This window comes from Protopterus annectens, chromosome 4.part0 (assembly GCF_019279795.1).
Source record: "Protopterus annectens isolate FY-2018-M chromosome 4.part0, PAN1.0, whole genome shotgun sequence".
Classification (NCBI taxonomy): domain Eukaryota; kingdom Metazoa; phylum Chordata; order Ceratodontiformes; family Protopteridae; genus Protopterus; species Protopterus annectens.
This window is the reverse complement of record NC_056733.1, coordinates 998602348-998619654: the sequence shown is the minus strand read 5'-3', so window position 1 is coordinate 998619654 and position 17307 is coordinate 998602348. Positions and strand designations below refer to the sequence as shown.

The following is a 17307-nucleotide window of genomic DNA, read 5'->3' as shown; positions in this document are numbered from 1 at the left end:
GTTGAGACTGATAACAATCTCAGATTTGACAAAGACAACACCGTCATCTCCCCACAGAACACGCCAAACTACTTGGTGTTGAGACTGATAATCTCAGATTTGACACTCACATTTCTCTTACCATAAAAAAAGGTTCACAAAAAACTAGGTGCATTGTACAGAAACAAACAATTCCTCACCAAGACCGCCAGAATTTCTGCTGCCAATTCCCACCTAATGTCCACTTTACTCTACGCTTCTCCTATGCTTACCTACCTTAGACAAACAGATCTAAACAAGCTCGAGGCTTGCTACAATAAAATTGCTAAGTTTGCCACTGGAGTATCTTATCGCAGACACCACTGTATCTCACTTAGAGAACTTGACTGACTCTAACTACCTCAACTTCTTCACCTGAATCAACACTCCCTTGCCCACAAGTTAGTAAACCATCTTCTTAAAGTCCCATCCCTTCAAAACCTTCTCCAGCCCTACTGCTCCATTAGATGTCTATGCTCCAGCAGCAAATTCTACTTATAGTGACCAAACCCAAGAACTCAGCAGGAGAAGCACTATTCATCTACATCATGTCCAGATTAGATTGATCCAGATTATGGAACAATCTCTCCCCCTCTAATAACCGCACTACCTTCCTGCAATCACTTCAAGACTGCACTAAAAAAAAAACTCACTTAAAACTTCTCTGGTTATCCCCATGCACCAGTCCTGACTAGTAACTCTCCTTTTATCTCCCCTTCCTCTCTCTTCCCCTAGTCACCCTGCCTCACTCTGTCTGTTCATTGCATTCCTTCCTCTGCAGGTTCTGCATCACCCTTTACCCTCCCCTCCTCTCTTCACTCAATCTTTCAGACCTGTTATAACATGCTTAACCACCTCACTTCATCTCAACTCCAAATACATATACAACTGACTTGCACCTCGCTTCCTCTCAATACCACCTATACTACTCACTCAATCTCCTCTCTCACTCCTGTATCTTCCCCTTCCATCCCATTAGCCCTTCTAGCTTGTTTCACCTTTGTGTGGAGCTTCTACTTTATATCTGCTTGAGTTTAGTTCAATATTTGTATATAAGATTTAGGTATATGAGTTTAGAACAGTATCCGTTTGAGCTTAGTACTATCTGTATACACACCCTGCCTTTATTCCTAGCCTCTAGCTGGATATTGTGCATCTGTTCATTACTATGTTTCATATTGTATGTATAGTAATGTTTGCTGCAGTATGTATTATTTGCTATTGTATGTATATTCAATTGTTCTTCATGTTCTCTGCTGCTCATTTATTGTTCTGTGGAGCTTTTCTCCCCGGTCCTTCACTGAAAAAGGACCTGTGTCCAGCTGGAATTTCCTGGTAAAGAAATGTAAATAAATACATAACATATTACATTTCTAGAAATAGTATTAAAATATTCCTGTGTTTTGTTGGACTGCTGCTTGAATCAAATTTTACTGTGTTTGCTTGTCTTAGATCCACAAAAACAGTCATCAAAATTTTTAAGATGAAAATATGATAATACTTTGATATCACTGATCAAACCGAGTGAAAAGAAGCAAAGAAGCCGTCAATCAAAATGTGTAGACATTCACTTGTTTCAACAGAAGCAGTGGAGTTTTAGGGCTTCTTCTCCCTTATGACATAACTTTTTTGTTAGCAATCTTCATTAGTGAATGTAACAGTTTAAATTCTAAAAATATTAAATAAAGTTTTCTTCTTCTTTCAATAAAAAAAAACACACAACATGAATGCAGATCTGCAGCATGCCACTGACAGCTGCAGGAAAGCTCTGAAACACTGGGAGAATTATTGACATACATTTCACGTTATAAAATATATCTACTAGGCCGCTTGACCAGCATTTAAAACTGCAGACATTTTGTATGTATACTGCCAAATTTGACCAGTACTCTTACACTGATTCAACAAAATAAATAACTTAATAAATAAACAAACCATACTTAGTGACTTAACAATGTTTAGTGCAACAGGCTGACACAAACCTATATGTGAGAAGGAAGTCATGATCCATGTTTGATGTTAGACAATGCAGGCTCCACTGTTTTGCTGTCAGGATACTGAACATCACATGGCACCAACCTGGGTATGTAAAATGTTGCTCCTTACTATTGCAAAATGTGATGTGGGTGCAGAAACTATACCTTGGATACCGATTGCATTTCTCCTTTATTTTTCCCTGCTTTAGAAGATCATTGGGTGTTTTGTTTTAACTGGAGTAGCAATTCAGGATTCAGGATTAAGTATATTATTTCTGAATGTATGTCTTTGCACAATGAACACCTTTGTAGTGAGAAAAAGTATAAACTAAATATAACATGTCATTTTTAAAGTACATAATGATCTTGCGAGAACTTTATCTGTCTAGCATATACCTACACTGCTACCTTCTTTCATAATTTTACTTTTTATTTTACCAGAAGTGCATATATAAAACAAAATGACACTGATATGGGTTCACTGTAGTAAAGTTTTAAGTACCAGATGTGAGTTGAAGTAAACAGTTATTTACGTTTTTGAAATCTGGTATTGCATCAGAGTACAAAGCCCCAACTGTCAGAAAAATAAACGTTTATCTTTCCGAAGTGGCATCAGTGAAACAGTTCACTTTTGTCTCCTCAACTGTTAGTGGCTTCTTCTCGTTTAGCTCCAGTGATTTATATGCTGTTGATTTTTGAGAACTGGATGGTGTTATGTTGGAATCTTCATGCACCAGGCCTATCCTTCTGCACCTCAGCAGGCGCTGATAAGCCATGCGAAAGTCCCTATTCAGAGCCCCATAGAGGATAGGATTTAATGCAGAGTTAATATAGCCAAGCCAGAGCACTACAGAAAACAATATTGTATCAGCTTTCTGTCCACTGACTCCTTGATACACAAAAACTGTGAAATAAGGGAACCAGCATATGATGAAAGCACCCATAACTGCTGCAAGCGTTACTGTTGCCTTGTGTTCCTTTATCACTGGGGATGTCGCTTTAACTGTGTTATAACATGAACTATTGTTAATCCTCTTGGCCTGTTCTCTGGCAATTTTAAATATTCTATGGTAAGTAATTATCATAACAACTAGTGGAAAATAAAATGTACAAAATCCATCAACTAGCACATATCCCATATTAAGCTTGAACTCGCAGTGTGTTTCATTATCAGTGTTCTGAACTTTGAAATCTTTAGTGTTCCATCCTAAGTGAATGGGGAGGAAAGATACCATGAGAGACACAACCCAGATGATCCCCATTCCTATGGCAACTCGTTGAGATGTCACTACCATAGTGTACTTCAGAGGTGTGGTGACTGCATAGTAGCGATCCAAGCTGATTGCAAAAAGGTTTAGGATGGAAGCTGTGCAGAGCATTACATCTAGGCTGATATAAATGTTGCAGAACGTTGCCCCCAGTGGCCATTCTTTTTTAAACTCATTTATGGCAGAGAACGGCATTACAAGAATTCCCAGAAGAAGGTCTGTGGTGGCCAAGGATACGATGAAGCAGTTTGTGAGGCTTCTCAGCTTGCGATCATAAGTTACAGCCATGCATACAATCACATTACCAACTATTGTTATGAAAATTACAATTGTAAGGCAGGTGACAAAGAACACAAAAACAAAGAGAGAGTAATCTTTTACTTTAGAGTCAGGGGAAGGTGTGCCATTTGGCCCAGTTTCGTTATCTGCAGACGCCATCCCCTGCAAATGTCAATGACATGTACTGGCTTAAAGAAGGAAATTAGGGTACAAATCTCACATATTCTGACTTAGACATGGAAGTAACCCCAAGAGTTGATTTAAACTGGTTGTTTTTACTCTGCATATGCAAAATATTTAATTGTTTCTAATAATAAATAATACCTCAGTCTTTACTATTGTTATAAATCATTTACAGTTATATATGGCAGTTCCTTATTGCTTTGCTTTGCTTAGCATCTCTGTAAACTTAATATACTGTGGAAAATGGATGTGAGGATGTACTCTATTAACAGCTGGACACTGCTACATTATCACTTTCAGGTGAATGGCCAGTTAAACACATTCTCACCCTTATTTTTACATATGAAAAAGTAACCTTAAGAATGTACAACACAAACATTAACAATTAAAGACAATAGTTTTTACAATGCTTTATAAATGACTAAAATTCACTGTTATTGAGAAAAGGAACAAAATGCATTGTGCAAATTATGTAGAGCTAAAATGGTCATCCATAGCTGTAGACAATTGTTTCCATTAGCCTACTTTTTTCAAATTAGAAATGACAACCAATATAAAATGTATCTTATTTCATTTATATCCCTTCTTGAAGCTTTTGTGAAGGTGAAGGATTGACTGCCTCTTTTTTGAATGATGATAACCATGGTTTTTCCTGAGCAAAACAAAGTTGTTTAATGCCTTGCTTCTTCAGCTTCTGTATAGTTTGTTGTTTTGTTATTCTGACATCACAGCACAATCAAGAAAGGCCGAAAGCAAGAGATGGCTTCCCACTCTCTCTCTTTAAGGCAGGCGCATATTTTATCTGTAGAGAAATGAATATAAGAAGTTTTAATTAATTTAGTGAAATGTTTTCACATTGACATTCAGCAGTAACATAGTATCTGTGAAATTATTTTCCATGTGAACAAGCCTGCCGCATGAACTTGCAATAATATTACAGAATACTAACCTTTTATTCAAAATCAGAATAATCTCTGAATAAATCCATTAGTTCAAATACTGGCTTGAACTTGCATGCTTTTCTTAGTTATTGTTTAAATTATACTTGTAATAACAGGCTGTTTCATCTTACACTTTGAGGTTTCAGCAGGAATATAACAAAATGAAGTGACAGTTCTTGTGTGATAATGATGCATTTTATGGTAACATAGTGCAGTACATTATAATAATAATATTTCTTTAAGTTTGGCATCAGTGTTGCCCTAGGGAGCATGGATTAATGGCCTTTCATGTTACTCTCAGGGTTCTCCAAGGCTCCATCCTTGGCCCCCTACTTTTCTCCCTTTTCAACAACAACCTGCACACTGCCACCAAACATGCCCCCCTCATACAGTATGCAGATGATTCCACCCTCATCTGCTCAGCCCCAACTCTAACAAAACACCAACAGATCACCCAAGAAGCTTTCTCTTCAGTTAAAAGTTGGCTATCTAATGCCCAGCTTCTCCTCAGTCCAAATAAAACTAAACTCCTCATCTTCCAATCCTCCAAATCTACCCCAAACACCCCACATTTCACTATTCAAACCATAGATAATACCTTCATTTCAACAACTGCCCACACAAAACTACTTGGTGTACTGATAGACAATAATCTCAGATATGACACCCACATATCACTAACAATAAAAAAGTTCACAAAAAATGGGTGCTTTATATAGAAGCCACCAATACCTCACAAAACCAGCAAGAATCTCTATCACCAATTCCCAACTAATCTCCACCCTACTCTATGCATCACCCATACTTACTAATCTTAGACAGTCAGACCTACAAAAACTCGAAGCCTGCTACAATAAAATCACAAAATATGCCACTGGTGCCTCCTACCACAGTCACCACTGTGTCTCCCTTAGAAACCTTGATTGGCTTGAACTCCCACAACTCCTACACCAAACTCAACTCACCTTTGCTCATAAACTAGTAAACCACCCTCTCCGTATCCCATCGCTCCATACAATTCTCAAACCCTACCACTCTTCTAGACCACTACGCAACTGCAACAAAAATCTACTCCAGCATACCAAAGCCAAAAACTCAGCAGATGAAGCACTTTTTTCCTGTGCTATATCCAAACTCTGGAACAACCTTCCTCCTACCATAACTACCCTTCCTTCCTGCAGTGTTTACAAGACTACACTTAAATCTCACCTAAATTCTCACTGGCTTTGTCCTTGTCCAAACCCCGACTGATAACCCCCCAACCCTTCTCTCCTTTCCCAGATTTAGATAGAGTATCCCCTCTATCAGTATAAAATGGAACTGAAGTTTACTCACTGTTTGTTAACCCTTCCAGGATTTAGTTATCTTTTAGTCTGTTATTATTGTTATCTAGTTACTGTTTAATCCTTCCAGGATTTAGTTATCATTTAGTCTGTTATTATTGTTATCTAGTTACTTTTTAATCCTTCCAGGAATTAGTTATCATTTAGTCTGTTATTATTGTTATCTAGTTACTGTTTAATCCTTCCAGGATTTAGTTATCATTTAGCCTGTTATTATTGTTATCTAGTTACTGTTTAATCCTTCCAGGATTTAGTTATCATTTAGTCTGTTATTATTGTTATCTAGTTACTGTTTAATCCTTCCAGGATTTAGTTATCATTTAGTCTGTTATTATTGTTATCTAGTCACTGTTTAATCCTTCCAGGATTTAGTTATCATTTAGTCTGTTATTATTGCTATCTAGTCACTGTTTAATCCTTCCAGGATTTAGTTATCCTTTAGTCTGTTATTATTGTTGTCTAGTTAGTGTTTAATCCTTCCAGGAATTAGTTATCCTTTAGTCTGTTATTATTGTTGTCTAGTTACTGTTTAATCCTTCCAGGATTTAGTTATTCTTTAGTCTGTTTTATTGTTGTCTAGTTACTGTTTAATCCTTCCAGGATTTAGTTATCATTTAGTCTGTTATTTATTGTTGTCTAGTTACTGTTTAATCCTTCCAGGATTTAGTTATCATTTAGTCTGTTATTATTGTTATCTAGTTACTGTTTAATCCTTCCAGGATTTAGTTATCATTTAGTCTGTTATTATTGTTATCTAGTTACTGTTTAATCCTTCCAGGATTTAGTTATCATTTAGTCTGTTATTATTGTTATCTAGTTACTGTTTAATCCTTCCAGGATTTAGTTATCATTTAGTCTGTTATTATTGTTATCTAGTTACTGTTTAATCCTTCCAGGATTTAGTTATCATTTAGTCTGTTATTATTGTTATCTAGTTACTGTTTAATCCTTCCAGGATTTAGTTATCCTTTAGTCTGTTATTATTGTTGTCTAGTTACTGTTTAATCCTTCCAGGATTTAGTTATCCTTTAGTCTGTTATTATTGTTGTCTAGTTACTGTTTAATCCTTCCAGGATTTAGTTATCATTTAGTCTGTTATTATTGTTGTCTAGTTACTGTTTAATCCTTCCAGGATTTAGTTATCCTTTAGTCTGTTATTATTGTTATCTAGTTACTGTTTAATCCTTCCAGGATTTAGTTATCATTTAGTCTGTTATTATTGTTATCTAGTTACTGTTTAATCCTTCCAGGATTTAGTTATCATTTAGTCTGTTATTATTGTTATCTAGTTACTGTTTAATCCTTCCAGGATTTAGTTATCATTTAGTCTGTTATTATTGTTATCTAGTTACTGTTTAATCCTTCCAGGATTTAGTTATCATTTAGTCTGTTATTATTGTTATCTAGTTACTGTTTAATCCTTCCAGGATTTAGTTATCATTTAGTCTGTTATTATTGTTATCTAGTTACTGTTTAATCCTTCCAGGATTTAGTTATCATTTAGTCTGTTATTATTGTTATCTAGTTACTGTTTAATCCTTCCAGGATTTAGTTATCATTTAGTCTGTTATTATTGTTATCTAGTTACTGTTTAATCCTTCCAGGATTTAGTTATCATTTAGTCTGTTATTATTGTTATCTAGTTACTGTTTAATCCTTCCAGGATTTAGTTATCATTTAGTCTGTTATTATTGTTATCTAGTTACTGTTTAATCCTTCCAGGATTTAGTTATCATTTAGTCTGTTATTATTGTTATCTAGTTACTGTTTAATCCTTCCAGGATTTAGTTATCATTTAGTCTGTTATTATTGTTATCTAGTTACTGTTTAATCCTTCCAGGATTTAGTTATCATTTAGTCTGTTATTATTGTTATCTAGTTACTGTTTAATCCTTCCAGGATTTAGTTATCATTTAGTCTGTTATTATTGTTATCTAGTTACTGTTTAATCCTTCCAGGATTTAGTTATCATTTAGTCTGTTATTATTGTTATCTAGTTACTGTTTAATCCTTCCAGGATTTAGTTATCATTTAGTCTGTTATTATTGTTATCTAGTTACTGTTTAATCCTTCCAGGATTTAGTTATCATTTAGTCTGTTATTATTGTTATCTAGTTACTGTTTAATCCTTCCAGGATTTAGTTATCATTTAGTCTGTTATTATTGTTATCTAGTTACTGTTTAATCCTTCCAGGATTTAGTTATCATTTAGTCTGTTATTATTGTTATCTAGTTACTGTTTAATCCTTCCAGGATTTAGTTATCATTTAGTCTGTTATTATTGTTATCTAGTTACTGTTTAATCCTTCCAGGATTTAGTTATCATTTAGTCTGTTATTATTGTTGTCTAGTTACTGTTTAATCCTTCCAGGATTTAGTTATCATTTAGTCTGTTATTATTGTTATCTAGTTACTGTTTAATCCTTCCAGGATTTAGTTATCATTTAGTCTGTTATTATTGTTATCTAGTTACTGTTTAATCCTTCCAGGATTTAGTTATCATTTAGTCTGTTATTATTGTTATCTAGTTACTGTTTAATCCTTCCAGGATTTAGTTATCATTTAGTCTGTTATTATTGTTATCTAGTTACTGTTTAATCCTTCCAGGATTTAGTTATCATTTAGTCTGTTATTATTGTTATCTAGTTACTGTTTAATCCTTCCAGGATTTAGTTATCATTTAGTCTGTTATTATTGTTATCTAGTTACTGTTTAATCCTTCCAGGATTTAGTTATCATTTAGTCTGTTATTATTGTTATCTAGTTACTGTTTAATCCTTCCAGGATTTAGTTATCATTTAGTCTGTTATTATTGTTATCTAGTTACTGTTTAATCCTTCCAGGATTTAGTTATCATTTAGTCTGTTATTATTGTTATCTAGTTACTGTTTAATCCTTCCAGGATTTAGTTATCATTTAGTCTGTTATTATTGTTATCTAGTTACTGTTTAATCCTTCCAGGATTTAGTTATCATTTAGTCTGTTATTATTGTTATCTAGTTACTGTTTAATCCTTCCAGGATTTAGTTATCATTTAGTCTGTTATTATTGTTATCTAGTTACTGTTTAATCCTTCCAGGATTTAGTTATCATTTAGTCTGTTATTATTGTTATCTAGTTACTGTTTAATCCTTCCAGGATTTAGTTATCATTTAGTCTGTTATTATTGTTATCTAGTTACTGTTTAATCCTTCCAGGATTTAGTTATCATTTAGTCTGTTATTATTGTTATCTAGTTACTGTTTAATCCTTCCAGGATTTAGTTATCATTTAGTCTGTTATTATTGTTATCTAGTTACTGTTTAATCCTTCCAGGATTTAGTTATCATTTAGTCTGTTATTATTGTTATCTAGTTACTGTTTAATCCTTCCAGGATTTAGTTATCATTTAGTCTGTTATTATTGTTATCTAGTTACTGTTTAATCCTTCCAGGATTTAGTTATCATTTAGTCTGTTATTATTGTTATCTAGTTACTGTTTAATCCTTCCAGGATTTAGTTATCATTTAGTCTGTTATTATTGTTATCTAGTTACTGTTTAATCCTTCCAGGATTTAGTTATCATTTAGTCTGTTATTATTGTTATCTAGTTACTGTTTAATCCTTCCAGGATTTAGTTATCATTTAGTCTGTTATTATTGTTATCTAGTTACTGTTTAATCCTTCCAGGATTTAGTTATCATTTAGTCTGTTATTATTGTTATCTAGTTACTGTTTAATCCTTCCAGGATTTAGTTATCATTTAGTCTGTTATTATTGTTATCTAGTTACTGTTTAATCCTTCCAGGATTTAGTTATCATTTAGTCTGTTATTATTGTTATCTAGTTACTGTTTAATCCTTCCAGGATTTAGTTATCATTTAGTCTGTTATTATTGTTATCTAGTTACTGTTTAATCCTTCCAGGATTTAGTTATCATTTAGTCTGTTATTATTGTTATCTAGTTACTGTTTAATCCTTCCAGGATTTAGTTATCATTTAGTCTGTTATTATTGTTATCTAGTTACTGTTTAATCCTTCCAGGATTTAGTTATCATTTAGTCTGTTATTATTGTTATCTAGTTACTGTTTAATCCTTCCAGGATTTAGTTATCATTTAGTCTGTTATTATTGTTATCTAGTTACTGTTTAATCCTTCCAGGATTTAGTTATCATTTAGTCTGTTATTATTGTTATCTAGTTACTGTTTAATCCTTCCAGGATTTAGTTATCATTTAGTCTGTTATTATTGTTATCTAGTTACTGTTTAATCCTTCCAGGATTTAGTTATCATTTAGTCTGTTATTATTGTTATCTAGTTACTGTTTAATCCTTCCAGGATTTAGTTATCATTTAGTCTGTTATTATTGTTATCTAGTTACTGTTTAATCCTTCCAGGATTTAGTTATCATTTAGTCTGTTATTATTGTTATCTAGTTACTGTTTAATCCTTCCAGGATTTAGTTATCATTTAGTCTGTTATTATTGTTATCTAGTTACTGTTTAATCCTTCCAGGATTTAGTTATCATTTAGTCTGTTATTATTGTTATCTAGTTACTGTTTAATCCTTCCAGGATTTAGTTATCATTTAGTCTGTTATTATTGTTATCTAGCTACTGTTTAATCCTTCCAGGATTTAGTTATCATTTAGTCTGTTATTATTGTTATCAAGTTACTTTTTAATCCTTCCAGAATTTAGTTATCATTTAGTCTATTTGTGTTATCTAGTTACTGTTTAATCCTTCCAGGATTTAGTTATCATTTAGTTTGTTATTATTGTTATCTAGTTACTGTTTAATCCTTCCAGTATTTAGTTATCCTTTAGTCTGTTATTATTGTTATCTAGTTACTGCTTAATCCTTCCAGTATTTAGTTATCCTTTAGTCTGTTATTATTGTTGTCTAGTTACTGTTTAATCCTTCCAGGATTTAGTTCTCATTTAGTCTGTTATTATTGTTATCTAGTTACTGTTTAATCCTTCCAGGATTTAGTTATCATTGAGTCTGTTATTATTGTTATCTAGTTACTGTTTAATCCTTCCAGGATTTAGTTATCATTTAGTCTGTTATTATTGTTATCTAGTTACTGTTTAATCCTTCCAGGATTTAGTTATCATTTAGTCTGTTATTATTGTTATCTAGATACTGTTTAATCCTTCCATGATTTAGTTATCCTTTAGTCTGTTATTATTGTTATCTAGTTGCTGTTTAATCCTTCCAGGATTTAGTTATCATTTAGTCTGTTATTATTGTTGTCTAGTTACTGTTTAATCCTTCCAGGATTTAGTTATTTATTTAGTCTGTTATTATTGTTATCTAGTTACTGTTTAATCCTTCCAGGATTTAGTTATCATTTGGTCTGTTATTATTGTTATCTAGTTACTGTTTAATCCTTCCAGGATTTAGTTATCATTTATTCTGTTATTATTGTTATCTAGTTACTGTTTAATCCTTCCAGGATTTAGTTATCATTTAGTCTGTTATTGTTATCTATTTACTGTTTAATCCTTCCAGGATTTAGTTATCATTAAGTCTGTTATTATTGTTATCTATTTACTGTTTAATCCTTCCAGGATTTAGTTATCCTTTAGTCTGTTATTATTGTTATCTAGTTACTGTTTAATCCTTCCAGTATTTAGTTATCATTTAGTCTGTTATTATTGTTGTCTAGTTACTGTTTAATCCTTCCAGGATTTAGTTATGTATTTAGTCTTTTATTATTGTTATCTAGTTACTGTTTAATCCTTCCAGGATTTAGTTATCATTTAGTCTGTTAGTATTTTTATCTAGTTACTGTTTAATCCTTCCAGGATTTAGTTATAATTTAGTCTGTTATTATTGTTATCTAGTTACTGTTTAATCCTTCCAGGATTTAGTTATCGTTTAGTCTGTTATTATTGTTATCTAGTTACTGTTTAATCCTTCCAGGATTTAGTTATCATTTAGTCTGTTATTATTGTTATCTAGTTACTGTTTAATCCTTCCAGGATTTAGTTATCATTTAGTCTCTTATTATTGTTATCTAGTTACTGTTTAGTCCTTCCAGGATTTAGTTATCTTTTAGTGTGTTATTATTGTTATCTAGTTACTGTTTAATCCTTCCAGGATTTAGTTATCATTTAGTCTGTTATTATTGTTATCTAGTTACTGTTTAATCCTTCCAGGATTTAGTTATCATTTAGTCTGTTATTATTGTTATCTAGTTACTGTTTAATCCTTCCAAGATTTAGTTATCCTTTAGTCTGTTATTATTGTTATCTAGTTACTGTTTAATCCTTTCAGGATTTAATTATCATTTAGTCAGTTATTATTGTTATCTAGTTACTGTTTAATCCTTCCTGTATTTAGTTATCATTTAGTCTGTTATTATTGTTATCTAGTTACTGTTTAATCCTTCCAGTATTTAGTTATCATTTAGTCTGTTATTATTGTTACCTAGTTACTGTTTAATCCTTCCAGGATTTAGTTATCATTTAGTATGTTATTATTATCTAGTTACTGTTTAATCCTTCCAGGATTTAGTTATCATTTAGTGTGTTATTATTGTTATCTAGTTACTGTTTAATCCTTCCAGGATTTAGTTATCCTTTAGTCTGTTATTATTGTTATCTAGTTACTGTTTAATCCTTCCAGGATTTAGTTATCATTTAGTCTGTTATTATTGTTATCTAGTTACTGTTTAATCATTCCAGGATTTAGTTATCATTTAGTCTGTTATTATTGTTATCTAGTTACTGTTTAATCCTTCCAGGATTTAGTTATCCTTTAGTCTGTTATTATTGTTATCTAGTTACTGTTTAATCCTTCCAGGATTTAGTTATCATTTAGTCTGTTATTATTGTTATCTAGTTACGGTTTATTCCTTCCAGGATTTAGTTATCTTTTAGTCTGTTATTATTGTTATCTAGTTACTGTTTAATCCTTCCGGGATTTTGTTATAATTTAGTCTGTTATTATTGTTATCTAGTTACTGTTTAATCCTTCCAGGATTTAGTTATTTATTTAGTCTGTTATTATTGTTATCTAGTTACTGTTTAATCCTTCTAGGATTTAGTTATCATTTAGTCTGTTATTATTGTTATCTAGTCACTGTTTAATCCTTCTAGTATTTAGTTATCATTTAGTCTGTTATTATTGTTATCTAGTTACTGTTTAATCCTTCCAGGACTTAGTTATCATTTAGTCTATTAGTGTTATCTAGTTACTGTTTAATCCTTCCAGGATTTAGTTATCATTTAGTCTGTTATTATTGTTATCTAGTTACTGTTTAATCCTTCCAGGATTTAGTTATCATTTAGTCTGTTATTATTGTTATCTAGTTACTGTTTAATCCTTCCAGGATTTAGTTATCATTTAGTCTGTTATTATTGTTATCTAGTTACTGTTTAATCCTTCCAGGATTTAGTTATATTTTAGTCTGTTATTATTGTTATCTAGTTACTGTTTAATCCTTCCAGGATTTAGTTAATCTTTTAGTCTGTTATTATTGTTATCTAGTCACTGTCTAGATACTTTGTAGCTCTGTGTTTACTTCTTATATCTCAATATTAATTAGAGCTTCTACTCAATTGTACCTAATTTGCTCCTGTATTACTCCATGTCATGATCACTTCTACTGTATACATACCTTTATTGTTATTGTTTTCAGCTCTACCATGTCTTTCTGTGGAGCTTTTCTCCCCGAGCCTCCTCTGAAAAAGGACCTGTGTCCAGTCGGAATTTCCCAGTAAACAAATGTAAATAAATAAATGACATCATACAATGACAGAGCAGACAGAATGCTGTGCATGCTAACGATGGTCATATCATGTTACAAAAGTATAACATCACAACCTACAATATCAGCCTTCTATAAGAACACAACATGTATGTATACTGACAACATTGCAAAAGCAGTCCACCATCTTTGTACAACACAACTGTATAGCTTCAGAGTCTGTTTTATCATAATGTAATGATATACCTTAAGAGCATAATATCACAGCATACCACAACAATATACCATCATAGCATGCCATGACATACAACATATCACACATGGGTGTAATAACCTACATATACCACCTCACTCATTGGTATGCTCAGATAGAGTTTTCCTTAATTTAAAGGCCCAAACCAAGAAGTTACTGTCAAGTCAAAGTCCATTTATACATATTTTAAAGAGAATGATTAAAGGAATTCCCGACCTTTAAGGGATTATGTAAATGTTTGTCTACTGTTGTATGGATTAAGCCCAACTTTTAAGGGATTATGTAAATGTTTGTCTACTGTTGTATAGATTAAGCCCGACTTTTATGGGATTATGTAAATGTTTGTCTACTGTTGTATAGATTAAGCCTGACTTTTAAGGGATTATGTAAATGTTTGTCTACTGTTGTATAGATTAAGTCCGACTTTTAAGGGATTATGTAAATGTTTGTCTACTGTTGTATAGATTAAGCCCGACTTTTAAGGGATTATGTAAATGTTTGTCTACTGTTGTATAGATTAAGCCCGACTTTTAAGGGATTATGTAAATGTTTGTCTACTGTTGTATAGATTAAGCCCGACTTTTAAGGGATTATGTAAATGTTTGTCTACTGTTGTATAGATTAAGCCCGACTTTTAAGGGATTATGTAAATGTTTGTCTACTGTTGTATAGATTAAGCCCTACTTTTAAGGGATTATGTAAATGTTTGTCTACTGTTGTATAGATTAAGCCCGACTTTTATGGGATGATGTAAATGTTTGTCTACTGTTGTATAGATTAAGACATTCTGTAGTTCCATATGGCTGTTTGACAAAGTGTTTCTCAGCTACTGGAAACTATCTTTGTTGCAACTAATATGACGCTACTTTTGTGACAGATGTATAAGTACTGATTTCCTTTTTCTTATTTTTTTGTAATGAATGAAAAGGGCGATGGAAGTTCTTTCACTTCCTTGTTAAATAAAATAAATAAAAAAGACAGCAGCATTATGGCATTCCATAACAACATATCATCACAGCACACCATGACATCATAACTAAACATTGTACAAAGGCAATTTTCCATGACGTCATGTATCAATGTCTATTTTAATGTCGAAAAATAAGAACAGACTGCAAAAGCTAGCATCACAGAACACTGTATCAACCAACTATGGCATCATATTGTAGAAGCATAGCATGATGACATGACAGAATAGTATTATGTCACACAGTGACAGAATGCCATCATAGCATATTATGAAATGATAGTAAGACAAAGTACCACAACAACCAGCCATCACAGCATACTACCATTGCAGCATATCACAACAGCATAATGTGACACTATTTTGGGACAATTCCCTATGACTAGTGAACATGACAGCATGGCATTGTGTCATACCATGGAAACATGACATGAAACAGTGAAAAGAGCTGTGCTCAGCAAGGAATGCAGCCTTAAAGTGTTAATGGAAAAAATGCATGACAAGCTCTGAAGATACACAAACGAAATGCATTGCCTAGACTAGCTTTGTTGCTATTAATTCAAACTTCTTATTCATAAAGAAACTGTTAAATTATAAGAATGTATATATTTAAAGTGAACAGCATTTCTATGAAAAACACTGTAGGTTATCATTCCTCTCAACTGTCCAGATTTTCGAAGAATATCGAGATTTTTGCTTTATATTTTTGGTCTGTTCCTCATAAAATTTATGGTTTTCTGGCAAATCAGTGAAGATTTAAGTCACTAAATAATGACATACATTTGAGTTTCATGAAATACATACTATTACAAAACCTCTTATTCTAGCAACTTTCGAAGTTTATAACAGCAATATTTAAAATCCGTACCTGTTTTGGGCCTTTGCCCCCCCCCCCCCATTATCTTAGGCTTTGTCCAGATTTCATGTGCTAAGAGATTAAGCGGTATGTAGGTTATAGTAAAAGTGTTTTGCTGGATCTGGAGTTGAATACATGCATATCTGATGAACTTTTCAAATGTTTTCACATTTTATCTTACAATTCCACTGTATCATGCTCTATCAAAAAAAATCATAAGGATTTACAAACGTCTAGCGCTACGACTGATAGTTTAATCTAAGGAGTAACTCAATGAACCAGTTTCATTGGAATTTGATGATTTAGTTAAACCTTATTTATAATCATGTAAATAGTTACATAAAGGATAGTAGTGATTTTGTGACATTACTTGGACAATGGCAGAACACTGAGAATAAACAACTGTAATGTGTAACTTTCGCTATTGATTCAATTGTCATAGTCATTCTAATGAATATAAAGTATACCCAGCAGGACATCACTTAAGCGAGTTTACTACTATGAATGCAAGAGACATTAGTAATATATATGATTTGCTGTTATTTGTTTTAAAACAATATTTTGGTTTACTATAAAAATAGACATATTTTGTTCAAGACTGAGAGGAGTGAGATATAAGCTTTTTATCAGAAGGGAAGAAAACAACACTTTTATTTAAATTCTTCTTAAATATTTCAAATTGCACTTATAGCGGCCCATGTGGGGATACATTTTTGTACTTCTCTGCTTTTTGTCCATGGTTTAGCCAAAAAAGCTATTTGTTTGCACCTTTTTAGTTTATTCTGGGACCTTGTTCTTGCAGCTTCATTCGCAGTTGTGGGAAGATGTGTTTATTACTGCAAGATTTTAACTGTTTACAAGTTATATTGCATTTCTATTCCCATAAATAGAATTGCATGTAAAAGGTAAAACGTTCTATTTTCAACCCTGTCTGGGTTCAGAATCACCACACAGGTCACCATAAGTGCATTTTGAAATATTTAAGCAGAATTTAAATAAAAGTGTTGTTTTCTTCCCTTCTGATAAAAAGTTTATATCTGACACCTCTCAGAGTCTTGAAGAAAAGATATCTGATTCTATAGTAAACATCCTAAAATACAAAATGATTGTCAATCAGTCTTGTAGCTTCTTTCACATTTGTGGCATGACTGTCATCTGCTGCCTGATTTGAGCCTCGTGTATTAACTTATTACAGCATTACTGGGCAAATTTCTGCATATTCTGGTACTTTAATATGTAGTGGGATTGTAGCAGTAGCAGTATTGTGAATTGTGCTGCAGGATTCATACTTCAGTGCTTTTTATACTTTTTATAGCTGTATATATCTGCTTAAAGTTGCATTACGGCTTCTTCTGTTTACCTAGCTACTGTACCCCCACCACATTCTTTGAGTCTGTCGCAGTACCCACTGAGACATTTGAGCTAAAAGTTCCTTAAATTCTAACCAAAAGAACTGAGGTCCAGTATTGGCTTTATTTGATTTAATCTCTCTCTAGCAAGTTTGCTATATTTAGCACAGAGCTACCT

General features: G+C 32.5%; 1 protein-coding gene across 1 annotated transcript in view; it reads right to left on the bottom strand.

Moving 5' to 3' along the window:
* Nucleotides 1–2375: 2375 nt before the first annotated feature.
* Nucleotides 2376–17307, bottom strand: part of HRH2 (histamine receptor H2) — a 615095-nt gene continuing 600163 nt past the window's right edge. Inside the window, exon 2 of the mRNA XM_044068947.1 lies at nt 2376–4526. Coding sequence (XP_043924882.1) covers nt 2588–3700 — 1113 coding nt within the window. The 5' untranslated portion in view covers nt 3701–4526 and the 3' untranslated portion in view covers nt 2376–2587. The remainder of the gene's footprint in view (nt 4527–17307) is intronic.